General features: G+C 42.5%; 1 protein-coding gene across 1 annotated transcript in view; it reads left to right on the top strand.

The window, feature by feature from the left end:
• Positions 1–18,228, top strand: part of pkdcca (protein kinase domain containing, cytoplasmic a) — a 36,973-nt gene that overhangs the window by 15,761 nt on the left and 2,984 nt on the right. Inside the window, exons 2-5 of the mRNA XM_035754071.1 lie at positions 1,432–1,554; positions 5,425–5,699; positions 6,087–6,166; positions 8,360–8,467. Of these exons, the coding sequence (XP_035609964.1) occupies positions 1,432–1,554; positions 5,425–5,699; positions 6,087–6,166; positions 8,360–8,467 (586 nt within the window). The remainder of the gene's footprint in view (positions 1–1,431; positions 1,555–5,424; positions 5,700–6,086; positions 6,167–8,359; positions 8,468–18,228) is intronic.

The following is an 18,228-nucleotide window of genomic DNA, read 5'->3' as shown; positions in this document are numbered from 1 at the left end:
AACACAAACACTGCCCCAGCATGCGTACAGCTGCTGTCTCACTCAGGACATGTGGAGCTGCCGATGAATCTAGTCTGCCACGGAGGAACAACACTGCCCAGATGCAGTCATGTTCGCATAAGAAAGCCTCTGCTGCACGATACCAACAACTTCAGCACAGGCTGCAGATGTGGTGCGCGCACACGATCTGGGAAGGGAGCTACACAACTGAATGCATTCAACCGAAATGTGTCTTCCGCATTTAACCCAACCCCCTCTGAATCAGAGGGAGATGGAGTAGGGTGATAATAGTCATTAATGTGAATTTAATCTCAGATAGCAAATCTTTGCTGCAAAAATGCACTTTGGATGAATGTACTCAACAAAACACTATTTATAGAGCAATAAAGAGACCACAAAACTAGAAAACTCAACTCTATTAGGCTAAACTCAGTTCAAACTTGCAATTCTCATTGCACAGGGAAAATATTGAATCAGACTTATCCTGGAGGCCTGAATAAAGCTCTAGAAGTGTACACCTACATGACATATTTGTAATTTAGCAGACGCTCTTATCCAGAGCGACTTACACTCATCTTAAGAGAGCTAGGATGAGACAACCACATATCAATGTCAGAGTGTACATTTTTCCTTAATAAAGTAATTATCAGGAAAGTTAGTGCTGGTAGGAAAAGACAAGTGCGAGTGCAAAGAAGGCAAGGGTGAAGTCTTCTCCATGTATTTCTCGTGCAGCACCCATGAGTGGGGTGAGGGGGCACTCTGCCAGCCTTGCCCACAGGCCCTTCTTTTCCTCCCACAGGGTTGGCACCCACTGGGCACCTCACATTTCCTATCACACACCACTGCTATAAATGTCTCTGCATCGCTCTTCACAGATGCACCAAAACTGCCAACAAACCTCAGTCAGACTCCAGGTGTATGAGCCCTTTACTTCACTCCCCGACACGCTACATTCTCACATCATTCACGCGTGAAGCATTTTATTAACCAAAGAACAACACGCAATGCCACCTCCTCTGTTTTGCATAGTCGATGTTTCCCCTTGGTTTGGGTTTTGGTGGTATGGTTGACGGCGATGTCGGTTGCTTAGCTTTTAGATTGAATTTCATGCCCCCTAATTTCAAACGACTTCTTCTGGGCACAAATGATCTTATGTAAATGTTTCTGCAAGCAAAGGGCCAGCCAGATTCTCTAGGAGGCCGTCGCCATGGTAATACAGAGTAGGGTAAACAACTGGAATCGACCAAAAGAAACATTCATCAGTGCCAAAGCTATCTCATGTGTCATTGCCTTTTCAGAATCAGAATGCATGCAATTGACATCCACAAATGTCATCCTCTGATAGAGATTGTTTGCATTTGACCGCTCAGATTTATACCATGTACAGTATGTATACATGAATAACCAGTGTATCTCTTTGTCCCCGTCCAGTTGTATGGTTACTGCTACCAGGACAGCAATGACATCCAGGACACAGTGACAGCCATTACAGAGCTCGGTAGTCCTCTAGAGATGATCCAACTACTGCAGACCTCCTGGGAGGAACGCTTCAGGGTGAGTGTTACAATGCACACACACACACACACACACACACACACACACACACACACACACACACACACACACACACACACACACACACACACACACACACACACACACACACACACACACACACACACACACACACACACACACACACACACACACACACTTCACTTAAACACAGACCCTCACTTAAAGCACTACCAGTATTTCATCTAATGCCACATTAACATGAACACTTCTCTTGTGAGCTTCTTGTGCTTTTCTGTCTCTCACTGAACAGAGTGCAACATGTTTGAGTCAGCAGAGTAGGCTGAATGCTGGTTGGGGTTACTGAGGGACTGAGGGTGGATCACATGCATGAGTGGTCTTACTGAGCCTCCTGTGACTCAAACCCATTACAGGCTGTCTGAGTGCAGAGCGAATTGGCTGTAGCATTGGTTGGCTTGACTTGGTTTATAGGGACACTACTGGTACAGCAGATGGTATTTCCAGAGCCTGCCCAGTTTCCTGCCTCCCTAGCTTAGCAGCATGGGCCTGTGTGCCACTGGGCCGCTGGGGCTGCTGGGCCTGGTCTGCCGATCACTATCGCCGCAGCGCCACACTCTAATTATTCCCTATTGCTTCCTGTGGCCTGGGAGTGTCCACCCGCCTGCCACACAGAGGATGGAAGAGCTCCAGTGCATGAAATCACCAGCAAGTGCTCTTTTTCAGTTGTACAACATTCTAGGTATCCTTTCATTTCCCTCTGGCAAGACTGGAGGAGATTCCCTGAGACAGGCAGCTCTTCTACTGAGAGACGTCCTTCAACTGAAAAGTATAGTGATGAATACGGGGAGGGAAAGTTCAGTTGAGATTGTTTGCTGAATCCAAATTGTATAGCTGTAGGCACTTATGGATCTGAAAGGAATGGATAGATATACAAAAACATAGAATGGATAGATATACAACAACTGTGTTATTAGCTTCACCTTGCCCTCCGATAGGTCCTTGGGCTTCCATATCATTTACATCTATCCAAACCTTTCAGATTTGAATAAGTGCCTGGGGGGTAGGGACTAGGGTGTAGGGGCTAGGGGTGGATTGGGACCTGGGCATGGGGGAGTTATTTGTAGAGTTCCCAGTGTAACCATTGACACATGCACAGCTCAACACGTCCTTGGATGTGTCATCACTGTCATTTATAACACTACACACTACGCGCATCTACATGTCATCACACTAGTTTATGACCTCCTAAAGCATTATTTGTTTCATCCCTTAATCAACACTGTATTTTTCGAGGAGAGGCGAACTTTATCCCTTTCCTGCAGTCAAATGACCCAGTGGCCTCATGGGTGGAATGTTATTCATATATTTCATAGTTTATCATTAATAAACATATAGATTTTTTAAATGCCCAAAATCCAGTGTTTCTATGTCAATGGTTTTGTTATAGTTCAGTCTTCTGTGATGTATATAAAGTGTAATATTGGGATGCATTTATTTTTATTTTTATACATTTCAACTCAATATCTGACATTGTACAGGTGTCTTCTTTTTATGCCCATAACCATGTGTGTGAGGTGTATACTTTTGTTTCAAAGTAGATTTGTTTAAGACCAAGAAACACTGTGTGACAGTGATTTAGTCCACTGCAGTAAAAGGTTAACCAAAGTCAGAGCTGTCTCCTTCGGGGAGGTGCATAGTGTAGTTAGACACATCAAATACATCAGCCTTCTGGTATATAAATCGAGGTAACTTTCCACTGATTTCCTGGACCTTGAATGATAGCCAGAAAGGTTTCTAAGCCACTGTGTGGAAAGTGAAATAAATTCCCCCTTTTACCTTTTAAACAGCAACCATGAAATACCTGCTTTTTAAGACTCCTTCCTAGTGCTGGCTCCTTTTTGTAAGTAGGATAGAGCAACAGCATTCACATAACTTTCATTTGCACATAAAAACCATGCTTTTCTCCAAATGGCTCTGTTAATTTAATGTCTTTGCGGTTCACTCACTGGATCTGAGGCTCAGTTGGGAAAAGGCTTTGTCTTCCTTTGAGAGAAACTATGCATTTACATAATATATGTTTTTTTGTCTGTGTAACTCGATTTTACCGTAATGCAATATCAGAGTATGAGGTTAGAAAAATGTAATGAGATGATCATTTAAATATTTTTACTTAAAGGTGCAATATGCAGAAATTGTTCCGTCATTTCCTGGTTTCAAAAATTTGAATAGTTCGCCCCATTTCAATTTATGTGACAAAACAAGCAATTTATAGTGTAGAGAATCATTGTACCATCTAAACGGCTGTGAAATATATTTTCAATAACCCACATTTTGTATTTTCAGCTGTTTGAAGCTGGTGTACAAGACGCATAGAAATGGAATGGGAAGCATAGAAATAGCACATATAGAACAGAGCTAACTCTTCTTAGACTTGCTTTCAATGAGAAATACAGATCTGTAACTGACTTTTCTATGTGAATTTGGTCATGTCGCCCCCAAAAATTAGATACTGCAGCTTTAATATAATAATAATATTTGACTGGAGTATCACCACATACTGTCTATGGATCTTGATGTGTGTGTTCGTGGAGGCATCAGTGTGTGCTGTTTTTAGTTGCTCCTTTGTTTCCCCACAACATAAGTGTCAGTTATCTTTCCCTATTCTCACCCAAGATCCTTCCCTTGAAATGTGGAGTGCAAAGTGAAGAAAAAACACTTCTTTGCAATTCGCATGAGACATTAATAGACTCTAGGGAGGCCCGCTGTAAACCCACTGAATTTCAAACGCTCCATTTACCGTAAGTCTGTAGCCATTTCCTGTAAGCGTTGATGAAGGCTTTGATGGCCTCGGCCTGCAGCCCCTGTCAGTGAGACAGACACACCCATATCCCCCTTAGCCCCTCCCCCTCCCTCACCAACCACTCCCACCCAGCAGTCTGTCAACCTTCAGCTCATTTACATGTATGGATATTATGAACTAATGGCTGAATTCAATTAAACCCGTACAGTAGAATTTACAATACACAGTAGCACTTTTTACCATGGTCAAACAAGATTAGTTTTGGGTACTAAAAAAAACCTATGACTATCAATCAAATCAACCATTAAAAAAAATCTGATGACAGACGATGAGAAGTTTGTAAGCAAAGACACTGCAACAACCCTGTGACTAGTCTGATTCAATTCCAGCTTTAGCCTCATCATTGTACACAGGGAAGTATCCACACTGAAATGTGGACTATGACCCAGCATTTAAGCACAGTGTGACATAGTATTGCATCCCTCCAGCACTACTCTTCCTTCACTAGGGTAAGAAAGAGACTTCCTTCACACCTCAGTGCTCTGAGTCTGACCTCTCCCACTCACTAATAATCCACAGTACATTAAAAAACGATTTTGTCTTGCCCGAAAATAAATGAGCTGTTCAGCTCCTCCTCTTCACCTCTTTTCTCTCTCTCCGTCTCAATCCCTCTCTCTGTGTGGTTTAGAGTACATCTTCTATAGGTCTCAAGTCCCCCTTTCACACGTCCTCTTGCTACTCTCAGCCCTTACCCTTGCCCCCTAGACACACACAATGAGAGAGGGACACACACACACACACACACACACACACACACACACACACACACACACACACACACACACACACACACACACACACACACACACACACACACACACACACACACACACACACACATAGGGTCCTCTCAGGGATTTTCTCAGGGATTTAGAGAATTACCACATAAAGAAAGTGCAGTTGCTTGCATAAACGAGGAGTTGAATGGGTTGTAAACGATGTGATGTAAATGTGTGTTAACGTTTGATTTCTCTATCTCCCACCTCTCTCTTTATCACTTCTCTCTCTCTCTCCTCTCTCTGCTGTAGATCTGTCTGAGTCTGGTACGTCTTCTCCACTACCTGGCACACTCTCCTCTAGGCTCTGTCACCCTGCTGGACTTCAGACCACGCCAGTTTGTCTTGGTGGCGGGGGAGCTCAAAGTCACCGACCTGGACGACGCCAGCACCGAGGAGGCCCCTTGCTCACCCTCCTCCACCTCAGACTGCGTCATGGAGTTTCCCGCCCGCAACTTCACCCTCCCCTGCAGCAGAGGCCGCTGCCTGGGCATCAACGAGAAGCGCAATCTCTACAACGCCTATAGGTGAGGAGCAAGCTTTTGCCATTTGACAGAAGAATCAAGACCCCCGCCATTTTAGAGGATCATCCAATTAGTTCAGCGAAGACTGGTGGGGAAGGAGTAATCCGATGATTGGTTGGGTTCATTGCATTTCAGCCATGACAATGATTGCCTCCTCCGATTTTAGCGGCCACCAGCCAACTCTGAATTAGTTACGTCATCGTATGAGAGTCAGGGGCACATAAAATAAAAATAATTATCTAGTCGGGTAAATACTCTAAACAGCCTACCCGACTGCTCTGAGGCGTCTGCATGGTCCAAAAATGCAATTTCAGAATGTGGGGGTGGATTTGTTGGAGCCGAAGGAATCTTGGTTGTGGTGTTTGAAACTGCGTTGATTTTGATTTCCAGGTTCTTTTTCACCTACCTGCTGCCTCACAGTGCCCCGCCCACTCTAAGACCCCTACTGGACAAGATAGTTAACTCCACAGGTGAGTGCCCACTGGGCACAGACGTCAGTTCAACTTACATATTTTGTATGTACACTTCATTGAGTTGTCAACTAACGTGAACTTTGAACCATGTCATTGGAGGGGGTGAAACAAATACCCCAAATCCTGAAATTCCTGTACATTGATGACCTTTTGCAAATCCAATCAGTTTTCCACGTTGATTCAACGTGATCACACTATTTTTTGTTGTTGAAATGATGTGGAAACAACCTTGATTCAACCAGTTTGTGCCTAGTGGATGTTTGTTCTCTCTCTCTTTCCCATTTCTCACTAGTTCCTGTTTGGTTTCTGGATGAAGCCACTATAGCTACCAGTATACCTAGTCTGCCTCAGTGCTCTCTACGTTATCTGCTTAAGCTGGATCCCCTTCTATCCACCCTGCCCTCTCTTTTTCTCTCTCTCCCTTTCCCCGTCTCTCTACCCTTCTCTTTGCTTCCCCGTCTCTCTACCCTTCTCTGTGCTTCCCCGTCTCTCTACCCTTCCTCTTTGCTTCCCCGTCTCTCTACCCTTCTCTTTGCTTCCCCGTCTCTCTACCCTTCCTCTTTGCTTCCCCGTCTCTCTACCTTTCTCTTTGCTTCCCCGTCTCCCTACCCTTCTCTTTGCTTCCCCGTCTCTCTACCCTTCTCTTTGCTTCCCCGTCTCTCTACCCTGCTCTTTGCTTCCCCGTCTCTCTACCCTTCTCTTTGCTTCCCCGTCTCTCTACCCTTCTCTTTGCTTCCCCGTCTCTCTACCCTTCTCTTTGCTTCCCCGTCTCTCTACCCTTCTCTTTGCTTCCCCGTCTTTCTCCCTTTCTCTTTGCTTCCCCGTCTCTCTACCCTTCTCTTTGCTTCCCCGTCTCTCTACCCTTCTCTTTGCTTCCCCGTCTCTCTACCCTTCTCTTTGCTTCCCCGTCTCTCTCCCTATTTCTTTGCTTCCCTGTCTCTCACCCTTTCTCTTTGCTTCCCCGTCTCTCTCCCTTTCTCTTTGCTTCCCCGTCCCTCTCCCTTTCTCTTTGCTTCCCCGTCTCTCTACCCTTCCCTCTTTCATTCTCCCCTCCCTCCCCCTCATCCCTATCTGGCTTATCCTCAGGTTAATGGTATGTCAGCCGGGTGTTTGAGATCTGTTTTTCTGGGACACAACAGGCCGTGAAGGCGCAGGCCGCGTGGGCGGGCGGTGTGTGTCTCTGCCTGCGTGCATGTGTGTGTGCATGCATCTGTGTGTTTGTGAGTGTGTGCGCCAACTGGAGGATGAGTCAGGTGATCCTATCTCTCCCAGTCAGCCTATCGGACAGACAGCTTCACGACCTCCGAGCAGCTTTTCCTTTAAGGCGGGTGTTCTCAAACGTTTTGGGGCCAGGGACCCCTTTTGTGATAGCAAATTCATCAGTGACCTCCTCATAATCAGAACAAAACTGGAGTGAGATATTTTTTGTGTGCACAAAATGATTTTTACTAAGACTTTCCCATGACTTTGGCAGTCCATGGCCTGATGAACCAAGTCTCGAGCCCCGGGAAGGAACATTTAAAAGGCACGCCTCTTGGCATCGGAGAGATCATATTTCAGTTTTGAAGCAAATTTACTGCAATTCTACACATTTTGACATGAGGCAGAGTGAAAACTTTGCTGTTTTATTTAAACCTTAAATCACAGTCCATTATGAAAAACATTTTTTTAGTTTTTTTGAGGAATTCAAGTTTTGAGTGCGTAATAGGTGTGGGCACCAATATATCCCTGTGAGCTTCCCAGGCCCAAGTTGCCCAGGGTTAAGAACATACATTCTAGATTAATATTACATTGTATTGTCTTGTATTACACCCTTTAAACTTATTCCATGGATCCCTTGGCCAAAATGGATTTAATCTGTTGTTGTTAGTAGTATTCATAAAAATAAAATAAAAATTCAGATCTGTCTACGTTCCCCCTGCAGTCCCTCTGCAGACCCCACTTTGAGAACCCCTGCTATAAGAATAGCCAACACAGACACAGCTCCATGTCCCTTGATGTTCAAAGACTGAGCGGCGCCTGTTTTGTTTGTGCCATTGTACACGCGTTTCAACCAGATTTTGGTTCAATTGTATGCTTTAATGTCTGTATAACAATGAGTCTTAACCTTGTGATGTGGAATTTTGTTTGAAGGTGTAGAATTGAAACTGTGTTGCACTATCTGAATGTTTCTTCCTGTGTTGGTTTCAGGAGAGCTGATATGGGGGATAGATGAGACACTACTTCAGTTGGAGGAAGTGTTGCACCTGTACAGAAATGGATTATACCTACAGAACAGCACACAGACGCACAGAGCAGGTACATATGCATGCAAACACAAATACATACATACAGTACACACACATGTGCACGCATGCACATACACACCCACCCCCACCCGCATACACACACATGCACGCACACGCACGCACACGCACAGCCAAACACGCATACACACTGTCATACCACAGCAAATCCAGTACATCATTCCTCTGTTCCCATGCATTCCTGTGTAAGATAACAGTCTAATGTAATTAAACCCAGCAGTGCATCCTACACACACACTGTGCCAGATATCAACTCATACGGTAATATAGTTACATAACTTGCTGGACTCTCTGTGTCCTGAACTACCCCTTTCAATTGGCTATATGTCTGGGCTACTGGCATTTATCCCCCCGACGGACACACTAATGCCTAAGTCTGGGGTTGGAACTGCCACATAACAGACTGGAGGGCCCGTGAAGATGGCCATATATGGACTGCCCTTAGAGGGGCTGGTGTGTGTGTGTGTGTGTGTGTGTGTGTGTGTGTGTGTGTGTGTGTGTGTGTGTGTGTGTGTGTGTGTGTGTGTGTGTGTGTGTGTGTGTGTGTGTGTGTGTGTGTGTGTGTGTGTGTGTGTGTGTGTGTGTGTGTGTGTGTGTGTGTGTGTGTGTGTGTGTGTGTAGGTGAGTACGCCTAGAGGCCTAGGGGGGTGAAGTAAGAAGAGAAAGAGGGGTCTGATCAGATATGCTGCGGACAAATGGAATGAGATGAAAAAGATTCCACTTCGTACAACGGGAGGGAACTCATTGGGGGATGGTAGAGACGGACAGCTCTGGTAATCCCAGGGTGCATTTGGGGGTGGGGAAGAGGTTAGACTGAGTGAGCTCTCCCTCTCTCCCGCTCAGTTCTCATCTACTGTATGTTCGAAATCTTTCCTTCTCTATCCTTTCACCTTTCTCCATTCCTCTATCTGGAGGAGGCAGTTTTCATTTTCTAATGTTGACTTGGTGTCCCTTGCTCTTCTTCATTTACTTTCACATGTTCTTTCTTTCTCCATTCCTTCGTGTCGAATCGCCTCCCTCCATTGGCAGTGTAAAGCAGATTCAGACAGTTGTTGACTGACGAGTGTTCGCAGCCCAAGGGCCCAACACAACTGGGTCTACTTAGCTATTCACAAAGACACTGCTGCTCCAGTAGGCCTCTCACTCTCCAGTCCGCACCTTGAGCTCCTCTCTCACTGACACAGAACACTATTACTATAACTATTACACAGGAACACAGGCAGGGTCTTTCTCAGTGGCTACCCAGCTATCACATTTGGTTCCTTGGAAGTTGGGGGAACGTATGCTTTTGGTTTCACATTGGTTGTGGGAACAAAGCCATTCATTTACTGAATCGTAAAAATTGAATATTTTTAAGACGTTCTGAGAACAGAAGTGACAATTTAGCCTTTTCTGGGAATGTTCTTTTTTAGGTTGCCAGGAGGTTCTGAGAATGTTTTACTCTGGTTTCTTGAATGTTTTCCTGTGAGGTTTTATTAACACTATGAAAACGTAATTATAGGTTATTTGGATGTTTTTTTAATAACTTCCTTAAACTGAATGTTTCAATAAGATTTTTTTTTAAACACTGCTATCTTATTCTGGGTTAACTCTTTTGAACTCACAGATCGGACACATAGAAATTCATTTCCTTAAGCATCATGCAACACACATTTTTATATGGCACCAGTGAGATTCAAACCTATAATCTTCTGTTCTCTATCCATGTAATTAGTCCACTGCACCACCAGGATGGAGCTAGCGTGCCATGATGTTATGCTGTTCATTTTAGTCTATTCAAACAGACTCCATTTCAAATCAAACAAGCGCTCATTAAGATCAGGTGTGGCCAACACATTTGAACACCCTTAACAAGATGGAGAAAGTATGTTAATTTAAAAAAAAAATAACATGCATAGAACGTTTTCTGAAAGTTACTGATGTTTCCTTATGGTTTTTATGGACATTTGTATATTTTCTCAGAACATGACTTTAAATAGAACTATGAGGAAACCTGTAAGAAACGTTATGCTGAAGTACTGACATTCCCACAGAAGAACGTTGCTTCTTAACGTTCTTGGAACAATTTGAGAGCATGACTTTGAATAGAACCATGGGAAACGTTATGCTGAAGAACTGAAATTCCCACAGAAGAACGTTGTTTCATAACATTCTCTGAACTATTTGAGAACATTCCCAATGCCAAACCAGTTGGAGAACATTCCTAGAACTTTTAGGAAACGTTCTGTTAAAGTAATGAAATACAGAGAACATGAGAATGTTAAAAAAGCCAAGCAACTATCCTGCACGATTCCCAGAAAGTTGTGGGAAGGTTGTATGTAGGGCTGTTGCGGTGACCGTATCACTGCTACACCTGAAGGCAATCAAATTCTACGTGACCGTTTAGTCACGGTAATTAGGCTTCTCCAAGCTCTGATGCTGCTGCTGGTCATAAGTAGCCTACCAAACTTGCCAACTGCCTGGCACTCAGCACTCTCTAATCACTTTGACATCAATGCAAATGTAATTGGAAATCTAATCAAACACTTCATGAGAGGTCATGAGCACATGTTGCGCAACATTTCTATAGGTTTATGCAATTGCGCAAGAAAACAGTTGATGGCCTCTATTAAAAATAGGAGGATTCCATCAGCTTTCTATAGGCTAGGCCTACTATATTTATTCCTAATATTAAGCACATTGCTTCTATTTAAAACAGGAGTATAGCCTACCTGGCTGGCATGAAAATAAGCCACTGGGAAAAGCGTCCTCCATTCATTATTTAAGTGCAGAGATGACATGTATTTTTTCCCCCTGCCCCTGTTTCGAAACAGGTGCATGATAATGGTCCATTCTAAATCTATTATTTAGTATATGTAAAGACAAGATGAATTCAACAATAGTCTGATGGATGACAATATTAGCCTATCACTGAATGATGACCAGCGTAAGGCAAGGAGCAATGCCTTTTTTTTGTGACTTTATCGAAACATAGCCGCACACCTTATGAAGCCTAGACCATAGGCCTATACAGTATGTTTTGATAAGGTTTGTATCACAACTAAAGTGGCCAAATAACTTCTTAAAATGAAGCACATTAATCTGCTTTACAAAGGGTGTAGAGTCTAACTGGCATACATAGGCGGCACGTGAGTTTCAAGTTTGGGGAAGATCATTTTCACCTTAAAAATGCACCTTTATAATAAAAACATTACATGCATAATCACATTTGTAGTCACTTTTCATAATGGTGTTTTCACGCTAATAGCCTACTCCCGTGTGTTTGCGCTTATAATGTGAATAAATAGCCTAATAGTTTATCAACATTTTAAGCTAAACGTTCTGATCTGTTGCGTCAGCCTCATTGCTTGAAAATGTTTTTTTGATGATAGTGGTTGAATTAATTTGGGATCTATCGCATCCCACAACTGTCCCAGACTACGGTATGTTTGGAATATTTATTTCTCCCACAGAATAGAGTAGGTCAACCTTTGTACTGGGGGATAGTAGATTGACATAGGCTAGTGTTTTTGCTGTTCGTTAGGCCTACTCATCTTGTTGGCTGATGAAAAGTAAATGTGGACAGTTTTTCCAACATCTTCAATATGCACCTCGGAATTGGTTAAGGATGCGTGCAGTTGCGTTCCTGATATGTCTGTCTTCTCTTGTAGCCTGTGAGAAAGACCCGTAGCCATGTGAGTGAGAGGTGGTTCGGGGCATGCACTCAGGGAGAAGGGCTGCAAAAGGCATGGATTGTTTTAGGGTGCATTACGCCCACACAAAGGGGATGCCGTCGGGAAATTCTCAAAATGTGAATGAAAGACTGATGAAGTGTGTACAGCCTGCGCAAAAAACTAAGCAGATCGTCATTAGAATCTCATCATGCAGCCTTACAATGTATTAAAAAACAAAACATATAGCACAACGTTTGTAAAACAACTAAAACAACTAAAGTTACATTAATAAGAAGTATATTGGAATACCTATTTATTTTTGAACTGCTCAACACAGTAGCCACATGTGCGAATTCCCTCAAATCGTTTGGAGAAAATATCCTTTCCATTTTATTCAGCTTTGTTAAATTTAATTCTTCATACTATAAAATAATATAAAATAATGCCATGGAATTCTAAACAAATCTTGTCTGCTAAATGAGCCAGTGTAGCATACAGCCATATGACATAACCAGATCAGGACCTAACATAAGGACAACTCACAGTATCTTATTCTGTTCTTCTGAAATATACTATATTTTCTTCATATCATGTTTATTTAGATCTGTCTAAAATAAATAATGGATTTATTGTGAAGGTGTAGACTATATTACATGGATTTATTAGACTTTCTAAAATATAGATGATCCAAACGTCTGCATCAGTGGCTTGAGGTGGAAGCCAGGAGATGCTAAATGTGTATATGTTAATTAACGGTCAATTACCATGAGACTGACAGTTATTTGCTTGACAATCACCAGCTGGTGAAATTTTGTGACCGCCACAGCCCTAGTTGTATGCAAACTAACCATAGGACAACCACGCTCTCACCAAGCTCTGAGAAACATATGGTTCTCAGAACGTTATGTGTTTGCTGGGGAAGTGTTCGCCCATGCAGGGCTTCCCTGTGGAATGTGGCCTTGCATCATGTGATTTTTCAGCAATTACACACATGGACATGCCTACTTCCTTGCGCCCTCCTTCCCTTCATTCCTCCATCCCTCCCCTTCCCTCTCCCTGTCATGCCATTCCTGGAGCTATTAAGTCCTACATTTGCAGAAAGTGAGAGCTACGTTAAGCATTTAAATATGGCCATAAAGTGTCCAATTGTTGTAGTTATTGATTGTCTGCTGCCAAGCATGCAGGGGGGCCAGCTTGTGTGTGTGTGTGTGTGTGTGTGTGTGTGTGTGTGTGTGTGTGTGTGTGTGTGTGTGTGTGTGTGTGTGTGTGTGTGTGTGTGTGTGTGTGTGTGTGTGTGTGTGTGTGTGTGTGTGTGTGTGTGTGTGTGTGTGTGTGTACCTCCACATAATAAATCGCGGACAGGTGTGCCTGGAGAAACATACTCTCCTTTCCCCCCTCCCTCCATTTAAAGGCCATCTTTCTTCCTCCTCTTCAAACAGGCATGTAAACCCTCCCTGTAAATCACCAGGACTACTCCTGGTCCAGCCAGGCATGACACTTAAAAAAAAAAGAGAAGTAGAGAAACATAGTAGGTAACGGAGAGAGAAAGTGAAAGAAAGAGAAAGCTGGACTCAATGATTCATGCTTCATAGGCTGGGGGGCTTTTAAAGGAGCGGGGGGACTTGCTTTGAGCTGCCCTTCTCATTAGGCCCATTGTCACAGTCCTGTGAAGCTTAGTTAAACCCACAGAAGAGAGGAAAAGTGGATCCTGATTGTGTAGAGGAAGTACAGATGCTAAAACTGCTTCATGTAGTTTGCCGTCTCAGTTAAAATCACAACTTATAGGTTATTGAAATAATGATTTATTTGCTGATTCATGGAGCCATACTAACCAGTACATACATACATTCATTATCATACACATACCGTGCCTTCGGGAAAGTATTCAAACCCCTTGACTTTTTTAAACATTTTGTTACGATACAGCTTTATTCTAAAATGGATTAAATTGTTTTTTCCCCCCTCATCAATCTACACACAATACCCCATAATGACAAAGCACACAGTTAAATTTTTCCCCTCATTTATTAAACATAAAAAAAACTATAATTTCACATTTCCATAAGTATTCAGACCCTTTACTCAGTACTTTGTTCAAGCACCTTCGGCAGCGATTACAGCCTCGAGTCTTCTTGGGTATGACGCTACAAGCGTGGCACACCTGTATTTGGGTAGTTTCTCTCATTCGTCTTTGCAGATCCTCTCAAGCTCTGTTAGGTTGGATGAGGAGTGTTGACGCACAGATATTTTCAGGTCTCTACAGAAATGTTCGATCGGGTTCAAGTTCGGGTCACACAAGGACATTCAGAGACTTGTCTCCTGCGTTGTCTTGGCTGTGTGTTTAGGGTCATTGTCCTGTAGGAAGGTGAACCATCGCCCCAGTCTGTCCTGAGTGCTCTGGAGCAGGTTTTCATCAAGGATCTCTCTATACTTTGCTCTGTTCATCTTTCCCTCGATCCTGACTAGTCTCTCAGTCCCTGCCACTGAAAAACATCCCCACAGCATGATGCTGCCCCCACCATGCATCGCCGTTGGGATGGTGCCAGATTTCCTCCAGACGTCACGCTTGGCATTCAGGCAAAAGAGGTCCATCTTTGTTTCATCAGACCAGAGAATCTTGTTTCTCATGGTCTGAGAGTCTTTAGGTGACTTTTGGAACACTCGGGCTGTCATGTAAATGAGGTATTTCTGTTATTTATTTTAATACATTTGCCAAAAATGTCTAAAAACCTGTTTTCACTTTGTCATTATGGGGTATTGTGTGTAGATTGATGAACATTTTTATATATATTTAATATTTAATCAATTTTAGTATAAGGCTGTAATGTAACAAAATGTGGAAAAAGTCAGCGGGTCTGAATATTTCCCCAAGGCACTGTACATACATGCACAAGCATGCAGGCACACACATACAAGCACACACACACACACACACACGCACACATGCACTCACACACATATGCACGTGCACACACACACACACATGGCTATCCTGCTGACTGGACTGTGTAGAGTGTGGTTTCTAGCCATTAGAACCACAGTGTAATCATAGCCATTTGGGATGAGACAGAGGAAAACCTCACTATTAGCATCCTAAGACCAGCATAACAATGGCCTGTAATCATAGTCAGTGATGTTTCTAACCACTCGAAAAAGTAGCATAGAACAATTGTGTTTTATTTTACTTAACTTCGTGAGAATGACAATTGCCACACATCAATCAAGCTACATATGCAGGATCTTAATTTGATCACCCTGTCGCAGGAGAACTTTCAGGGAATTTAAAACTCGTTGTGTATTTGACATTTAAAAAGGCTTCTGAAGTTTGTAATTTCCACTTAGAAATTTCAGACTTGATTTTCTCTCACAAAAAATGTATCAGCTCCTACAAAAATGTCCATTAATATTAATATAATCCACATAATAATTCACATTTACTGTTGCTGCAGGATTATTTTCCTGCTGTAGAAAACACTCAAATCCAGAGCATGACCATGTATCATATACAATTGTTGAAGTCTGATCATTCAAACTACCTACTGATACTTGTATACGCTTAGTTGCATCTAAGTTGCAAAGACTGTTCCACAGGTAGCCATGCACTCAATAGGATCTTTTCCATCTCAGATCCAGCTAACCATGTCTGGTCGGGCTTAATCAGTAATGTACCCTGGTTGTACATTATGTCTATGTAGTTATTGTTCCACGTGAGAACACTCTGAGAAATAAGACTTGCTCTACTGAGCATAAAACCCAGGACACTAAAACAGGCTATTCTAATAGAGAAAAAATACTTAGCTATTAACAGTTGGCTATTAACAGTTGGCTACCAGCAGTAGTTTGATATGGGCCTGGGCAAAGGAAAACTATTTAGTTCTATTGACTTTACTGTACTTTTGTTTGGTATTTTAGATTGATGTTTTTGCTTTTATTTATTGTTCGTCGACAAACGTACAGTTGAAGTCGGAAGTTTACCTATACTAAGGTTGGAGTCATTAAAACTCATTTTTCAACCACTCCACAAATTTCTTGTTAGCAAACTATAGTTTTGGCAAGTCGGTTAGGACATCTACTTTGTGCATGACACAAGTCATTTTTCCAACAATTGTTTACAGACAGATTCTTTCAATTATAATTCACTGTATCACAATTCCAGTGGGTCAGAAGTTTACATACACTAAGTTGACTGTGCCTTTAAACAGCTTGGAAAATTCCAGAAAATTATGTCATGGCTTTAGAAGCTTCTGATAGGCTTATTGACATCATTTGAGTCAATTGGAGGTGTACCTGTGGATGTATTTCAAGGCCAACCGTCAAACTCAGTGCCTCCTTTGCTTGACATCATGGGAAAATCTAAAGAAATCAACCAAGACCGATTTTTTTTTTTGTAGACCTCCACAAGTCTGGTTCATCCTTGGGAGCAATTTCCAAATGCCTGAAGGTACCACGTTCATCTGTACAAACAATAGTATGCAAGTATAAACATCACGGTACCACGCAGCCGTCATACCGCTCAGGAAGGAGACGTGTTCTGTCTCCTAGAGATGAACGTACTTTGGTGCGAAAAGTACAAATCAATCCCAGAACAACAGCAAAGGACCTTGTGAAGATTCTGGAGGAAACAGGGTCAAAAGTATTTATATCCACAGTAAAACGAGTCCTATATCGACATAATCTGAAAGGCCGCTCAGCAAGGAAGAAGCCACTGCTCCAAAACCGCCATAAAAAATCCAGACTATGGTTTGCAACTGCACATGGGGACAAAGATCTTACTTTTTGGAAAAATGTCCTCTGGTCTGATGAAACAAAAATAGAACTGTTAGGACATAATGACCATCGTTATGGTTGGAGTAAAAAAGGGGAGGCTTGCAGGCCGAAGAACACCATCCCAACCGTGAAGCACGGGGGTGGCAGCATCATGTTGTGGGGGTGCTTTGCTGCAGGAGGGACTGATGCACTTCACAAAATAGATGGCATCATGAGGGAGGACAATTATGTGGATATATTGAAGCAACATCTCAAGACATCAGTCAGGAAGTTAAAGCTTGGTCGCAAATGGGTCTTCCAAATGGACAATGACCCCCCCACCATACTTCCAAAGTTGTGGCAAAATGGCTTAAGGACAACAAAGTCAAGGTATTGGAGTGGCCATCACAAAGCCCTGACCTCAAACCTATAGAACATTTGTGGGCAGAACTGAAAAAGCATGTGCGAGCAAGGAGGCCTACAAACCTGACTCAGTTACACCAGCTCAGTCAGGAGGTGTGGGCCAAAATTCACCCAACTTATTGTGAGAAGCTTGTGGAAGGCTTTTCTGAAATGTTGGACCCAAGTTAAACAATTTAAAGGCAATGCTACCAAATACTAATTGAGTGTATGTGAACTTCTGACCCACTGTGAATGTGATGAAAGAAATAAAAGCTGAAATAAATCATTCTCTCTGCAATTATTCTGACATTTCAGATTCTTAAAATAAAGTGGTGATCCTAACTGACCTAAGGCAGTGAACTTTTACTCTGATTAAATGTCAGGAATTGTGAAAAATTGAGTTTAAATGTATTTGGCTAAGGTGTTTGTGAACTTCTGACTTCATCTGTATATTGTTAGTGGAACCTCAGGGGAACTCTGAATCTGGTTAAAACAATCTTGATCTTTTTTCATTCACTTATACAATTTGATGAAATTTATGTTACTGTATTGCCGTGGTAAATGCACATTTAAATTGCAATTTAGGTCTACACATGTATTGCATCGAAATGTAATCTCATTTGATTTGTATGTTTTAAATCAATCGCCCTTTTCTATTTTAGGGATCCTGAGTAACGCAGCGGTCTAAGGCACTGCATAGCAGTGATAGAGGCATCACTACAGACCCGGGTTCGATCCCGGGCTGTATCACAACCGGCCGTGATCAGGAGTCCCATAGGTCGGTGCACAATTGGCCGTGTCGTCTGGGTTAGGCCGGGGTAGGCGTTCATTGTAAATAAGAATTTGTTCTTAACTTACTTGCCTAATTAAATAAAGGTTAAAAAATATATATACAGTAAATATAATAATATTTGAAAGTGTCCCGTTTAAGATTTAGGATTAGAATGTTAAA

Source organism: Oncorhynchus keta, chromosome 36 (assembly GCF_023373465.1).
Source record: "Oncorhynchus keta strain PuntledgeMale-10-30-2019 chromosome 36, Oket_V2, whole genome shotgun sequence".
NCBI lineage: Eukaryota > Metazoa > Chordata > Actinopteri > Salmoniformes > Salmonidae > Oncorhynchus > Oncorhynchus keta.
The sequence above is the reverse complement of the archived record's forward strand: the minus strand, read 5'-3'. Positions and strand labels throughout refer to the sequence as shown.